This window comes from Pogonomyrmex barbatus, unplaced genomic scaffold (genome assembly GCF_055798465.1).
Source record: "Pogonomyrmex barbatus isolate J1 unplaced genomic scaffold, ASM5579846v1 scaffold9, whole genome shotgun sequence".
Classification (NCBI taxonomy): Eukaryota; Metazoa; Arthropoda; class Insecta; order Hymenoptera; family Formicidae; genus Pogonomyrmex; species Pogonomyrmex barbatus.
This window is the reverse complement of record NW_028297193.1, coordinates 277824-295089: the sequence shown is the minus strand read 5'-3', so window position 1 is coordinate 295089 and position 17266 is coordinate 277824. Positions and strand designations below refer to the sequence as shown.

The 17266-nt window shown below is 36.4% G+C and overlaps 1 protein-coding gene across 6 annotated transcripts in view; it reads left to right on the top strand.

The window, feature by feature from the left end:
* The window catches only part of LOC105428953 (uncharacterized), a 49313-nt gene extending 35865 nt beyond the window's left edge, over positions 1-13448 (top strand). For all 6 annotated transcript variants that reach the window (XM_089084671.1, XM_011641574.3, XM_089084670.1 and 3 more), the window contains 3 exons: positions 7729-8092; positions 9415-9779; positions 10451-13448. In XM_089084671.1, the coding sequence (XP_088940797.1) occupies positions 7803-8092; positions 9415-9779; positions 10451-11391 (1596 nt within the window). In that variant the 5' untranslated portion in view covers positions 7729-7802 and the 3' untranslated portion in view covers positions 11392-13448. The remainder of the gene's footprint in view (positions 1-7728; positions 8093-9414; positions 9780-10450) is intronic.
* The last annotated feature ends 3818 nt before the right edge of the window (positions 13449-17266 follow it).

The following is a 17266-nucleotide window of genomic DNA, read 5'->3' as shown; positions in this document are numbered from 1 at the left end:
GTAGCGGTCGTCGTAGCGCGAGGTAAAAAAGTAGAAGGAATTATGTGGTGCAATGACCGGACATAGGCGTACACGGCATGGGACCTGCCGGACTTTCTCTGCATATCTTCGCTGTGTACTGGGTCGGCCTTAATCGTCGCCGGCAGAGCGCCATTATTACGGTTCGCGCTAACGCCTATTTGGCGATTAATTAATTCGTGACTGTCCCCCGGGGTATCCGGTATGCGGGATATTGCTATCCGAGACGTATACGTTGCGTGCGCAGATTACACTTGCGACCTATATCGGCGATTGGATATTTAAGCCGCAACCGGAATCGGCCGGCTATAGCAATCGAGAAGCGAGATGACTGGTTAAAAATCTTAATGAATACAAACCGGATATTCATTTTTTTTAAAATATATATATATAGACATTATTGGTATAAACGTTTAATAAAGGAAGTAACACAACGAGAAGATATTTAAAAATTTTCGGAAAGTTCTTGATAGTTTTTACAACATTTTCTTTAACATTTTTTTTTTCTTCAGAACTATATTTTTATTTTAAATGGTTAATTATCGCTCGTATCTTTTCTTAAAATAGAAGAGATACGTGGCAAGTATGAAGACAGCAATTTTATTTAACGCCAAATAGTGGCGTGAGCACAGATTATAAATAGCCTCGACTCTTTATCACGACAGGTTTAACCGACGTGTTTGTATTTTTGATCAATGCGAACTGATACATACATGAGGGGTCTAAAAGCAAAATGCGAAGTTTCAACTCGAGAATAACTTAGCCACATCGATGTGACGTATGTACGCGTATATGTGTGTAATCCTCTGTATTTCCTCTTAATAACACATATCGTCCAAGATTAATTTCATTATTCTTTAAAAATTGTTTCTCCTGTTATTATAAAGCGACCGTGGCGTTATCAGAGTGCACTGATTAACGTTGTAATGTTGACTCGCGACAAGCGAATATTGATGTAATGATAAGACACATGGTAATTTGTTGTTATTTATATTAATAATATAAACTGTACAAATTTTTTGCATCTGATAAAAAAAATATATTTCTATCGCTAATTTTCTTTAAATACATAACTTTTTATAACTTGTTATAATGCTTGTATTACTATTATTACAATATAGCGTTTTTAAAATAATATCATTTAAATCTGATACTTTATCTAATTGTATTTCTTATCGAGATATTGAACATTTGATTTTAGAAATTAAATTGATTTAAATGTAAAATCCGATATCATGAAGGACACGATAGTCTCGTAACGAACATCCAATTTTTTATTATTTCGAAATGTCGTTTCTATGCCAACACACGAGTGTGCAAATAAATTCAGTTCTTATGATTTAGCTTTTGAGAGTTATCGGCGTAACTCTGTCTGATTTAAGAAATAAAAAAATTAAAAGAAAGTATACGTCGCTACCGGATCTTTATCGAATTCGTGTGGCCGTTTCCAGTTTTGCCTCGAACTTGTTCTCGTCGACCTTCGCGTTGTCTTCCAGATGAATGCTGTCTCGAAGTCTCTTTTGTCGTTCGCGCATTTTTAGTTCTGTTAGTAGTGTATAGAGAAAAGGTGCAACTCGTGAAAGAAAAGAAAACAGTGCCGCAAGGAATGATTATCCTTCCTTTGTACAAGGTACTGTTCATTCAAATATACTAGTATAGTCTGAACTTTTTATGACGTATTTTGTATATACGTTTATAATATAATATACTACAGACGTTACAGTCATTGAATCTTTTTTGAGAATTTGTGCAAGATTTAATCATAAAGCAACAATTCTGAAATATTTTTCTGTTTTTCCTATTCATTTCTTTAAATCCGATGTTCCGATTATTTTTAACTAATGAGAAATCTAGAAAATAAACAGAATATAATTTTTTTCTCTAATTATCATCTGATTAAAAATTGTAATTAATAATGGCCAACTTACATAAGTTTAAGAAACATGACAAACATATTTCATTATAAAACTATAAATTTTCTTGATTATGATAGATGAAAGAAAATATTTATGATTAGGAAATACTTGGATGGAGCAAAATATTGACATGAAAATCATTAATCTTCAGTCTTCATTGCAGAAACTTAACTCTCTAAAGAAAATCGTTGTATTTCTGCGAAGACATCTTTATAATTATGCGAAATTAATTTTACGAACACGAGACGCAAATATTCTTGTTTCTTTTTTTTTTTCTGCGATCGTTTGATTTGCGTGACATTGGAAACGGCACGCTTAACTTTATTTAGATTAACTTTATTTATTCAGTCACGTTTAGATTCAATCGTGATGCTGGAAAATGATAAAGAAACGCGTTGCAGAATATTCCATCGTTGATAAGTTACGCAACCGTGCGTGTCTGATAAGCTGCGAATTATACCAGGAAAGCGCGAAACTGCCGTTTAAATTTTTCACTCACGGTTGTATTAGGCACTAGAAACTTTAAGACATGTTTCGCTTTTCATTAATTACCCACTTGTTCACTTCTGTGAAATTAGCAACCCATTTTCGGAAATCATGTGAATGCGAGTACATACACACGAGAAAATTAAGTTTTCTTTTTTTCGAAAATCTAGAACATTTTCTCGAGAGTTCTGGCTAATATAATTTAGCTCCTTCAAGAATTTCACATATCTCGTCGTTAGTTATTTTCAAATTTATATTTGCTCTAATTTTTAGATATTTCAACAAAATTGTTCTTTTTTTTTTTCCGTGCAAGAGGTAATGTTTGATCGACTTGAAATTGATAAAAAAAAAATAATAATAACTCGTTATTAGTCACAAAATAATTAATGCAAAATATATGTTGTTAGAAAGAACACGCGTAAATACTGAGAAATTTCAATTGATAATAGCAATTTTCTTTTTACCTTTGATATTTGATAGACGCTATTAATATAATCTGCATAAAAAAGTATACTCTGTGTGCATTTAATGTTTTCATATAATTAAAAATTATTGCAATATTTATGAAGCTAAAGTTTTAATTTGCGAGAAAAAATAATGCGCAGAAACAGATTAATATGTATCTGAATTGTTTGATATCATGTTTGGAGCAATTTTATGAAAAATATAATCAACATAGGAACTGTTCATAAAAAGTGCGATAAATATCGACGACGATGAGAGGAGAACGCAATGTGTGATCACGTACGATGCCGTTATAAATTTGAAGAATTTCGCCATATCATTAAATCATTATGCTTTTAAAACATCACTCGTTGATCAATTTTTTACGTACACATATTGTGTGTATTATAAGATTAAGTTTCTGGAGAAGAGTAGCATATCAATGAATAATCCTGTTTAAATTATTCCCATATTGACACTAAGTCACTATAAACATTATTAATTAATTATTTTTATACGCATTTTATAATCTTATAAATTGTATTCCATCGAACTTGTTCTGTTCGATTAAATGATTGAGATCCGTTTGACGAATATACATTAGCGTACAGGACTATTATTTTTTTATTATCGTTGTTAAAATAGCAATAATTTAATGTAAATAAGATTATATTTCTTTTTGGGGGAAACTTTTTTCCCTTTTTTATAGTTTGTTTCAAGTGAATAAAATATTTGAAAGTGTGATAATTTTAACTGATATTTTTAGCACTGACATGCATCTATTTGTCTTTATTTATAATCCGATAAAAATATCGAAAATATCTAAAGAATTTTCTTTTTTTATGTAACGTAGAATAAAATATAAATAATCTTTTTATCTATTGAAACACACAATTGTTTCCTCACTTATACTCTTGATGTACTAGTAACACGCATTATGTCGTTCTCCGAGATGATTTATAATTAAGTGTAAGTAAATTATGATTAATGCTTAAACGTGGCTGCAGCAATTATGCCAAGTGGGTGACATACGAATGCTCTTATCCGAGAGTGTCGGATCCACTCGACAATGACTCTCCTCGCTTAAAAAGCGACCCCGTTGCTGCATTGTTTACTCCACATCCATATAACATTATTCATCCTCTGACCGTGCACAATGTACGCGACATTCGTTCTCGTCATGCGATGCCAGTGGTATTTTCTCGTGGAAAGTTTCGCGGTGTTCCGCGATATAACGCGCGTTTTCTCAAAATTCGAGCAAAAAACGAGTGAGCGCAATGCGCGCGATAGCGCCAGTTAACGAAGGAAAAATCAATGAGTGGTCTCGCAGGATTATTTTTAATTAAATAGTATCGAATGCTAACTCAAGGAGAAAGAGAGAGCGAGAGAGAGAGAGAGAAAGAGAGAGAGAGAGAGAGAGAGAGAGAGAGAGAGAGAGAGAGAGAGAGAGAGAGAGAGAGAGAGAGAGGAGTGTCACAGTCTGATGGCCCACACGACCCAGTCCTCTTGATGTTGCATCCCGTTCCGCATCGTTCCAGACCGTCTATTTTTCCGTTCACAATAATTCGATCGCAATATTCGCGTAACTCGATGGATCATCACGGACTGCGAATTTTCCATGCTTCGAAATCGATTTTCGCTGCTTCTCTTTAATTCAACTTGTTAGTCCGATATTGTCTTTCGGGAATATGAGACACAATCAGTGAACAGACTCATGGTTTTTCATTAAAAATTTTTAAATGAAATTTTTAAATGATCGTTTGTAACTGTTTAATTTTATTTCTCGTTAAATTAATTGCGACATTTATATCTAAAAATTTTGCTTTATCATAAGAAAAACGAAAAACTTAAATTATTATAAGTTTTGTTGTTGTATATTGGTATTTTATAATCATTTGTCATACAAATTTTAAATGTGATGCGGAATTTAAAATTTTTTATAATTAAGCAAGGAACAAGATTTTCCCATCCCGTTTTACCGTTGAGACTCGGTACTCCACTCTCGCGGAGTCTTTCGTTTAAAAAATTGTTGTAACGGAAAAGAACTGGCGGGGCACGCCAATGGATGCCGTTTCACCTGCGGTAAAGGATCGTTTTTATCGAATCTCCCCGCGCGCTTTCTCCGGACACGCTTGGAATAAAATGTTGTTCCAGCGAATGTATATAAGGCTTCCTATACGCAAATTACGCAGACAGTGGATGCCGGAACCATTGTTGTCCGCGGTTTATTTGCATGCGATTTCGATGGCCTTTTTCCCAGAGTCTACCGGTCACAGTTCGATTACGGCGCGAATCTCTGTTCTGTCGGAGGTATGCGTGCCAGCGTGCTTTCTCTCGAAAATAAAAGACATGGAATTTTTTCCATGTCTTGAAATATTCGATTTGATAGATAGAATTGCGCGCGACGAGACTTAAATGTGAGAAGCCAATTCAATGCCTCGATACGTTTATTTATATGTCTCGCATGGAAACGAGATTCGCGATTATTCTCTCAACGTAAACCATTTCGAAGATTCGCGTGAATATCACGAGCGATTTGCGGAATCGTGCGAAGAATCAACAAACGAAAATGGATCTCCTTAAAATACAAACGTACTTGTTGGATTCTGAGAGATCATGTCCGATTCTGAGATAGACATTCAATCTCCGTCGAGCCTCGAACTAGCTCGTTTAAACTGAATAATCGCTTAATTATTATTAAAATCAACGTGTTCCTTAGTCATCTGCTTCCGATTACGAAGTTATCATCTCTGGTTATCCTGAAGCACGTGGGATTCAATAAACACGCACGTGTTTAATTCCACGTCATTCCTTTATCTGCACTATATCAGTCTCGCGTGTATGCGTTGACACAACTCACCCGTCTATTTAAACATCCCGTCTATAGAGTACTCGCTGTAATAATAGCTTGAATTATTTTATATTTGCCAGATTGTAAATATACTATGATTATAGAGATATTAAGAGTGTTTGTAGCGTAATGACATTTCTTAGCCGCCTTTGATTTATTAGATGTGCTTTCTCTTGCAATTATAGTCAATTATAGTTATCACTTGCATACATTTCGCAATTGTTTGATTATATGCATATAATGATCATGGAGATATTAAGAGTTCGTAATATGTCTTAAATAATGTTTTATTATTGTTTCTTAGGTATTCATTACCTAATAATAGTCGTAATAATAATCGTAAGCTCTTATAAGAGACGTCCTACATTTTTCATTCTTTTATAATCATAATCACTTGCCCTCTTAATCGAGATCGAAAACAATGGTAAAAAAATGTGATTTTGACATTTAATTTTTTAGATTTGTATCAATTTCCTCTTTTTTTTTTTTTTTTTTTTTTTTTTTTTTTTTTTTTTTTTTTTTTTTTTTTTTTTAAATAAATTAATGATCCCGATTAATTCTCCACTAGAAGAAAAATTTTTGATGTAAAAAGTGCGAAAAAAAAACTTCCAACGGCTCTATTTCTTTAAAAATTTAAAATAGATATGATCTGCACGATCAAATTCCTGATGTTGAAGTTAATTTTAATATTCTAGTTTATTTAGTATTCTGTTTACGTCTTTTTAGAAATATTGTCATTATTATCAAGCTATTCTGTATATAAAATTAGTTGATGACGTTAAAGGATTATACATATAATTTATTATTTGCATAATGACTAATTTAAAACATCGCTTAAGATGCATAAAGCTTTTTTTGACGACCTAGAAAGCCAATCGCTTTGCCGGCGATTATTCTACAATAGTCGATCTCAATTGATACAGCAGTCGAAGATAAAATCCGTGACGTTTGCAACTAATTATAAATTATTTACATGGCCTGTAGGATCAATGCAGCTTTATTTATAATTGTAAAAAACTCGCGTGACGTCTTTAAAGATCATCACGAAAGATCATGGAATCTCCCAGAAGAAAAATGTTGCTTAAAAACAATATTTATATGCTTGTGTCGGAATTTAATTTGTTGCTATATCATTGATTAGTTAAGTGCGTGCCACGGTATCGCTTACATTTGCATCGATAAACAGACATACACGTGCTATCCGCTTTTTGCGACGGATCACTTTCAAATTTGAGCGAAGAATCACCTTTTTTCGTGAACAGCGGGTCGCGAGAGACTACCTGTCCCAAGTCGTCCTCTCTCCCCTCCCCTCCCCTTCCTTCCCTCGTTTTTCTTTTTTCTTGCTCAACCTGCACTTTTCTTCACTCCTTCTCTCTCTCTCTCTCTCTCTCTCTCTCTCTCTCTCTCACTTTGTCCCTCCTCTATTACGCCCGCTGGCTCGGCTCAGCGCGGCTCGCTTTCGAGCTCTAAGTAACTGTACTTGCGTTTCCTGTATCTCTAAATTGGTAACACGATCCAAGGTGGCGCATAGCGGCGAATCGAACTGTATCGAAAGTCAGGATATGCCTTTCGCGGAGTACATGGAACGGAGTTGTCTCTTGGGGTCCGCACGTACGAGCGTGCCGCCGACGTCTCTCGCACGCTCGAACGCAGTTAGGATGTCGTAATAGCGTATACGTAGGTATGCGCGCGCACGCAAGATCTGTCCTAAAGTGACATACTTTGCTCCATCGTGCCGGCATACCTTTCATCCGTGCCGTGCGAGAAGCGGCATTTCTGAACGTCTCGATTATATGCGTCAGTGTTTATAATGAACCCCGTAGAAAGTACCCCGAGTACGTGGAGACTGGCATGTCTTTACTTTTGACGGCACCGACTCGAATAGCACAGCGTGAAAAGTCGTTTGACAAATTACAGTTTCTATCTATGAGAGGCAACGTAAACGTAAACTTTAGCGTGACAATTTCTAAAATTAATATTTTAAACTTCGGACTCTTCACGCTTGTTTCGCAGGTGAAGGCTGCGTCGAGAAGCCCGTATCTACCCTGTGGCGAAACTACGTAACCAGCAGCAGACCGGACGTCTCGATGAGGTTGACGGTGACCAACGGCGGTCTGACCGCGACCACCAAAGACCACGGTCTCACTGAGTACTGGGCTCACCGTGTGACTTACTGCACGGCCCCGGCTTCTCATCCGCGGCTCTTTGTTTGGGTGTACCGACACGAGGGCCGTAGATTGAGGCCCGAATTGAGGTGTCACGCAGCCTTGTGCAGCAAAGAGTCCACCGCGAAGAGACTCGCCTCGATTCTGAATGCCAGGCTGCAGCAGGCGCTCATGGAATTCCGCCGGGACAAGGTCTCCAGGCAAAACGCCAGGTGAGAGCGACGTATCACGTCGCTGTTAAAAGTAGAGCCTAAGAGCCCTAAGAGACCCAAGTGAACCGAGAGGAAATGGTCATTATTTTAATGGCACATTTGTCGTTGTAGCGACTTGTCTAACTTAAAAAAATTAGAGTGAATTAAAGTGAATTAGGAATGCAAATCTTATTGTTTTTTTCTCGCGATAATGAATACAAACGGAAGTCACGGAATTTGCGGGATCGCGATACTGTTGGTGGGAATTTATTAACGGGCATTATCTAAGATTGACAAGCAATTAGCGGGAATTAGCAGATGCTACGGCAGGATTAGCGCGGCATTGTTCGCTATTATCGGGTATTAGAATTTCATTAAGGGAGAATTAATAGGTCATACGTTACACAATACATTTGCATTGCATGTTTACTTGTACAAAAAAAAAACGTAGAATCTTTTCTTGGATCTTTTTAGCCCAATTAATTAATTAATTAATTTTAATTAATTAACTCGAAGTCATCTAAGTTTGCATATCTTTATATACATATCTGTGTTTCGTTCTTCGACAGCTCATTAAAAAATTGAACAGACTACGATTAATCGCACGACACAATTTTTCAAACGTAGGAATTCTTCAGTTTCCGTTAGGCTTATTTCAATGTCGGGCAGCGAGGCGCGTTATCGTGCATTCCTCGCATTTTTATCGCCCCTCGTTTGCTATATCGTCGATGCCGATACAAGTACCTGTCTCCTTCTGTTTAATCGGGAGAAAAGAGAAATTCTCCATCTTCGTTCCTAGGAGGCACGCGCAATTACGCACGCTCGTGCATCCACTGTGGAAGTTACGATTCAGATCACGTTTGTAGATCGTTATGTTGCGCGCGATCGAGTCACGATTCGGGACGGGAAGCGATCGCCGCTCAGCGATGTGCATTCGGGTCAGTGTTTCCAAGTCACGGGTCAAACATGTTCTAGCACATTCCTGCCGGAATCGCGTTAATATGACTATATACAGTTCGTTACTTTCTTTATCGCATTTGTCATGCGAGAATTTATCCTTTTGCTGAAGAAATTAAGAAACAAATAAACTGACAGTCTGAATTAATAAAAATATGCATTAAATTTAATAAGTTGAAATGTTTTTCTTTTATACTTCTTCACCAGATGTAAAAGTCGGCGAAAAGGAATGCAAACAGATCGTTACGTTACGTTACGTTACATTAAGATAATAAAAATCATCTCTTTCTTTCTCACGTATATTAAATTTTGCTATTTGTTATCGAGAGTAGAATCGATTTTGAATTCATTACATAATTAATATAATCTATGTGAATTGTTTACAGGTTGTCTCTGGCGAATGCGTTGTACGACAATCCGTCGTTGCCGCGTAGGAAACTTCTTCTGAGTACCGGTGGCCAAAACTATCGGCCACCCTTGGAGAGGTCGAAGAGCGCGCCCAAGCTATCGGCAATCGAGGAAGACACGGTGGCTGAGGAGATGGAGCAGAAGAGGCTGTTGGAGGAATTGCGTTCCTTGGAGAACGTGGCACGCAGCTGGGAATATCAAGACAGCTGGAGATTAGCCAGACTGCTGGATGTTCTGAATCACGAGTCCGATGAAAACGGTAGCATCTCCAGCGGATGCGAAACCGCCAGCACGGCGACTAGCGAGGAGAGAGCCACCGGCCCGGAGGAGCATCTCGCGCAGAGTGAGTATTGTTTTAAAAATTGTGATCAATTATCATAATTGTGCCAGACTTCATAACTTGATATAATCGAAAAAAGAAAGAAGCGAAAAAATGTATCTTTTTTTCTTTTAATAATATAAACAATGTCTTTAAAATTTTTTTATATCGCGAGATCCCGCAGAAGTAATTATCTCTCATTACATAATGACGTCAAGATAATAAAACTTGTTATTTCGTCTCATGATATAATTAAAATAGATAAACATTGCTGCGTATACAATTTATTTTAAGAGCCCGTTACCTTTTCTATGCTATTTTAACGTTGCGATAAAGTTAAACAAGTTCTAATTATTATATATTTAATGTCGTCGATAAATTTGATGGACATATTCCTAATTTTTTCTCATGTTATATCATTTTCGCGATAGCACACATTTTATTTTATATTTATTTAATCTTTTCGAATATTTATCTAATTTTTTTTAGTAATTTATTCTCTTGGTATATACATATATCCCTAGTTTTGTAAAGTTTTTAGAGGAACGTAAATGACAGGGGGTTTCGATATTTGCATAATTATGTCGAAAGGGCAGTTGCACTGCAAGTTGTGCCAGTTGGTGCGTGACATACGACACATGAAGCTATAATGTCACTTCTTAACAAGTTGCTTACCTTTAAAATATGTTTTTCAGATCAAAACGATCAGCGAGGATCCATTAAAAGGGTTATCTTCTCGGAGGATCGAGTCAGCAGCATGGGGCCGCGAAGAAATTCGGAGGGCTCGCCGCACTTCATGACTTGCGCTGGCAGTCCCCGTTTCAATTCTGTAGATCCCATGAAGAGGTTTCCTTTGAGAAGCGAGGAGGAAGAATCGATGGAGGAAGAGGAAGAGGAAATGGAAGACACCGCTTCAAATATGTTCGACTTTGAAGACGTCGAGGATCTCGACGATGTAGTAGATTATCGACCGAGAGGGGAGATGCTAAATAGAATTAGCGAAGATCCCCAGAAGAGGGAGAGGCGAGCGAACGAGAAGTATCCTGGCAGAATAGGTCACGAGTTTCTGCAAAATGAGGAGACTTCGTTTCTTACTTTAGATTCTCTTGACGAAGAAACCGACAGCGATGAGAGCGGCTACGTGGAAGCGCCACCAAAGTCTTTACTAGGTCAAGACGACAAGAAGGAAGAAGAAGAAAATGAGCATCTGCGATTAGAACCGTTTATGAATAAAAAAGAGGATAAATCGGAATTGGTAACGTGTAGAACCGATGGCAGCGAGAATCAGAGAACGAAATACGAGGATTCTAAAATAGACAAGCAGGAGGAGAAAAAAGTAGCAAAGAAAGATTCCTTATCGATGGTCAACGATAATCAAAGAATCAAGAACAAGGAAAGGGAAAAGGAAAGAGCGGACTTTAATTATCCTAAATCGGAAACTATTAGAAAGTTGGCCAGCGCGTCACTAAGGAATTCCAAATCTTTTGAGATGGCGAGCAATAATTGTATGAACATCCTAAATAATTTTAAAACCTCAAAGTCATTTGACAGCGTAAAGAACGATGAAATTATCGTAGATTCACCGAGTCTTCACCAAAGGAAACAATTGTTGGCACAACGTGGTGTCATGGTTTGAAATGTCCCTTTCGAGCCAAATATTTTTTTCAATTCTATATTACGAATTGAAAGGAAGTTAATAAATAATCTGTCGTTGAGCTCTCACATACCATAAAAAATATTTCTAACTATATCTTATAAAAATACCAAATCACACAAAATTAATATGCAAGCTGAAATGTGCCTGATTAATAGATTTATTAAATTATACTAATTATTTTATTTTTTTGGGTAGAAATAAGATTTTATTCCAAAAATTTATCATGGAGTCATTTTTCTTATTACTCATTGTTGTTCATATGTGAAAATAATTTAATTCGATGACAAATGCAATTAATTTTGTCAAAGTTACGTCAAAAAATCTATTTGAATAATATCGAACAATTAAGATATTATCAAGATATTATTCAAATGATTTAAGATTTGAAAAAAATTTTAATCTTTATTGCAAGTTGAAATACCATCATTCAATTAAGAAAACACTCAGTGTCGGAATTAGACTTAAGCAATATTTTAAAAGAATGTGGTCTCTCTCTCTCTCTCTCTCTCTCTCTCTAGTTGGTTAATTTCTTATGTTTGAACATCGTAACTTCGTAGAAAAACATATTAAAATCAAAACTGATAATACATCAAATACCGATCAAAGAGACATTCAGCTTTATCCAATTTGACATAATGAAAAAAGTCAGATTATGATAGGAGAAATCATTAATAATAATTTTTATTAATAATTTTTTCAGATGATAAGAATATTATTTTATTCTTATAACGAACTTAGAAAGATATTATTTTATTTAATTTATTTTCTTATTCTTTTATCGTGCAAAATTATCTAGTTCCGGCAGTACTGGCATTACAACTATAAGTCAACAAAATATATCCATACTATGTATAATACCGATGTAATTAGCTATCCTATCTCTGGTATACATATTGCATATTGCAGTTATAGTCAAAATGGATCCTGTTTAATAAAATGGGTTTATTAATAAAGTGCATGCAATTAATAGAATTGGCATGAAATCAACTCTTAGAAAAAACTTATAAATAGTAACTTTGTCCAAGTGTAATGAGCTTGATAATTTAATGTAATTTTTCGCGTTATTGATGTTAGACTTTCAATATTTCAACATGGAAATCTGTCTTTGAAAATTACTCGCAAAGGGATCGTACATTAAACTATTTAAGGTGTGCAATGGTACATCATGTTTTGTTAATTATAATGTTAATATCGTTTAATAAATTGATGAAGTTAAATTTCGATATTGTGAAATAGAAAATGTCATAAGGTGGTATAATTAAGAAAGACCTGATGACCGTGTTTGTAAATATGACTTTTCGCGAAGTGGGAATCAATGATATGTCGTAATATTATTAATATTAACGTATTATTAATATTACGACAACAAAACGTAAATGAATAGGTATAGAGTATGATTTTAGTTCTTGTTGCGTTCTGTTATCCACAAATATTCTAACAAAAAGCGTCCGAAGAATGACCGAAAGCTTGTTCTAAGATGCGAATGTACCATATGACATCGCTATTCGGAACGTTCAAGAATTGATCTGCTCGTTCGATAATTAGTCATGTCCATCGCTTTAATGCGACATTAAGTTTATTCAAATATAAAACGCAATGCATTGAGTCCACTATTCATGCATGCTCTGTTATAAGAATTCGGGGTAATTTGTTAAATCAGAGACTAACATTGCCTTTCTTTTTTTTTTATCGATCAATCACAGAAACGGTTTAAGTAGATATATTTCGCGCGACAATAATATGTGCATTTTAACGTTGGTCTATACGTTATTATGACAAAAATCGAACATTCCAAGCCGATCTTTAGTAATGGTATACATTATTGGTAACACACGCTTACTCGCGTAAAATATAGTTCGTGTCGCTCGATGAAGCGCCTAGACAAGTATTCCGAATCGAGCATGTCCGTCAAGGATTTCGCGGTCGATGCGAAGCCCGAGATGCATTTTGTGCCAGATTACGGCCGAAGTTTCTATTGTGACGATCGTTGTGTACGAAAGAGAGATGATACCAATAAAATAAAGGAAAACTCGAAAGGCCAGAGTTTTCTGAAAACCCGCTCCTCTTCGCTCCTGACCTCGTGAGCTTTTGAGCCAATCTTTCGTGTTACAAGACTTTACAAGTGTACAAAATTGCATCTAAGACACTTCGTGACCAGAACGAGCCGGCCGATAATTATGGATAGCGTGCGCCGACGACAGAAAAAAAAAACGCAAATCACAATTTTTAAGGTCGTCTTAGAGGTGGGAATCCAGGTCGCACGATCGGAAACTTATCATCAAAAATCCTGATTTATTTTTCAATAACATACATTACTCGTGTTACTTTTCGTAGTAAAATAAATTCGAATGCATCATGTCTGTAATTTCTTTTTCTGAACGAAAATGTAATATGGGCATATATATGCTCGTGAAAAATGATCAGACTCATCGAAACACACGTTTCTGATTATACAATTTAGATATGTATGTATATGGAACTTTTTTTATTTTTTTACATTTTTATCAAAATCTGATAATTCTAGAAATTTACGGATAAGTAGAGAGATATAAAGATCTCTTTGTATATTAAAGAATATACAGTTTCAGAATATTTTCCAATATAAGATAATTGGTATAGATATGAGAATGAGAAACAATGGTAAGATGCAGCCTTATTTTAGGTTTTCGCTAAAAAGAAAGTAGATTTAGATTCGCCACAGAATCCATGATTGAGAAGAAATAAATAATGTCCGTGTACGCACAGAAAAATAATGATGATACACAACTTTCTTTTATGTGTTACTTGGCTCTTCTTCATATACATAAATTTTCTGGTATGATTCGATCGCGAGAGATGGCGTCAGTTATATTTACAATATACACGCGGGTAAATTATTAAAAAATGATGAAGAAAGGCAAAGGCTAAATGAGGTCATTAACGTTTTCAAGATGTGTTTGTAAAGTAGATAAATCAATGAGATGAGACACACGTAATGACACACACACATATATATATATAATTTGTTTATTAATTATTACTCAATTATTTACATTTTTCTCTATAATTTAGGATTTAATGGGATTTTATAGGATTTTATACAATGGCATGTAGGACACTAAGATTTAATACACATTTCTTACACAATAATGAAATTGAAGAAAGTAACTTGCGTAATTAAAGAAACGAAAAAAGAATAGGTAATTACGCTTGTCATTATATTAATTATTGTAAGCCGACTTGCGCGCGATTGTAAGAATTATTATTAATATCACTATATATCATTATCAAAAATAATGTAAATTAAATCAATGTCCTTTTTTTCGGACGGTAAAATAACTATTTCTAACTAGTTCTACAGCTCGTCGTAACAATATTATTTATCAATTTAATGAATATCGTTTACCCAGAATCGTAAAATCTTTTAAATTTCTTTAAAAGATCATAGTAAATATTTTAAATTTCTCTAAGAATTACAAAATTTTCTTAAGGAAATTTTATAATTTTAAAGGAAAATTTAAAAGATTTTACTATTTTAGACAATTTTTCAAATCTTTTAAACTTTCTTTTGTATATTTAAATTTTCAATTTTTTCAATTACAGCTTAGAAGTTTAGATAGCTTAGAAAACGTGCCTTTGAATTAAACGCACACGAATAAAAATTATATTAAATAACGAAATACTTTTTTCTCCGGCGCGGCTCCGCGATCGTAGCCGCCGTATATTTGGCGTATTAGTAAAAATTCGTTCGACAAAATTCGAAAAACGAGGGATGTAATCGGGCCGCATTATCTCGACGGCGTTTGCCCGCAAGGCAGGCCTTGCGCGGAGTCAAGATCAAGATCAAGGTGATGATCGTCGGACCCACAGCCAGGTTCTACCGTGGATACGATAACGCCTCGCGCTGGTACGCGCTGCCACGATATCCTCTCGCTGACGCCACACGTGCGTACGCACGCACGCATGCACGCATCGGTGTGACCTACTAAGCGCGGAGACACGGCACGATGTATACATACATACATACATATGTGTGTACACGCATCGCGTACACGTGTGGTGAGCGTAAGATGAGGAAAGCAGGTGCGAGGGGGATCCCCGTTGCAGAGAAGATCCCCGTGGCTTTTTCATCTTGAAGCGCCTTTGCACATCGATGGGATCACCATTTCATCTCGGCTGGACCGTAAATATCTGCCTCCGCAAAAATTATTCGCGAGATCCCCGATACCTTCCCTGATGAAGTCACGTGAAGAATCACGACACGAATCAAATCTCGACGAGCAAGGAGAAATTCAAGAAGTTTCACGGTTCGAATGAATAATTAATTTGATAATATCATTTTGCTATGGTATTAATTCATTAACGACCAATGCTCTTTTTATAAAAAAATAGAAAGTTATTTTTTGTTAGGAAACAATATTTCTTTAAATTCTTTAATATTCGTATTTTTAAACGTATGATTCTTCGAATTTTTCTCGAAGAAATTATCGTCTTAAAAATATTTATCTTTAAAGAATTCGAAAAAAAAAAAAATAAAAGGACGTTATATACATTTTTTCCTATAATTTCTTCATGTGTCTCAACGCCTCAAAAATCAAGCACGCTCTTTTAGATGTAGGAAAACGAGACGAAAGCTGTTTAATAATTTTATTAATTTATTATCTCGCAGAAAACAGAAAAATTCAATCGCGAATTAAAATTCCCTATAGCTTACTACGACCTTTAATATGGGTCAATATGAAGAACAGCCGGGTCAGATAGCTCTCGATTTAATCGCGTCGGTTTAAAAGTGACACACCAGCTGAACGAGAGGCATATTCTCGAGTCCCTTATCTCTCTCGCGAGTACAACCGCGATCCTACCAGGTGGTACGAATTCGGGGCCATCTCGCACGGGGGGTCTGATGGGTGCCGCGCGCTATCTTGGGTAGGGAGATACACACGTGAGCCTTCCATAGAGCGCGGAGCGCACCTCGCAGGGGCCTCGTACGTGTGCGCGAGTCGTGAGTAGTGTTAACGGCCTTGCTTTATGTGGGTCATGAAACAAGGTCCCACCAGCACGGGGGGAGCTCGAGAGAATACAGCCGCGCGCTTAACTTATGCTAGTAAAGACGAGCCGGTATCCACACACACACACACACACACACACACACACACACACGCGCGCGCGCGCGCGCGCATTCACGCATCAAGTTACACGCACATATAGATGTAAACGTGCATATACAGGCGCGTATATACGCACGCGGTATAAACGAGTCGCGGCATCTCGCGCTAGCACATCGACATCGAACAGAGCTTTCTACCGAGCTGCCGGCGACACGGTGCACCACCTTTCCTCCGTGAGGATCCAAGCCCGATACGGTGATCGATCGTAGATCTGCGTAGATCCGATCCGCACGGAGAGAAGAGAGATAGATAGGGATTTATAGACGGGCTGTCCACGGATGTATACGCGGAAATTCTCTCCGCGGAATTCCGCCGTAACGTAATTCCGCCACGCTTGCCGGCACGACGTTCGGGCAAACAGGATCTCGCGGACGTTATATAATGCGAATCTACATTCTGCCTGTTTTTATTTTTCCCATTTTCGCGCGACAGTGCTGTCACTTGCCGATCGCCATCGCTTTCTTGTTCCTTCGGGAGCCAGTGCTGTCTCGTATCAGAAATCTGGAAAAGAAAACTTTTCCAGAAGCTAATTCTTGGAAGCTAGTTCTTTCTTAACGTTATGCAAATTTCATTTTATACAATACTTTTCAATTCTGTATCATCTACGCTGATATAATTAACGATGGAATCCCATTTTCATGTGTGCAAGCCATAAACAGGACCGGAATTCGAATTTTCTTATTGGATGTATATGAATAATTTAATCT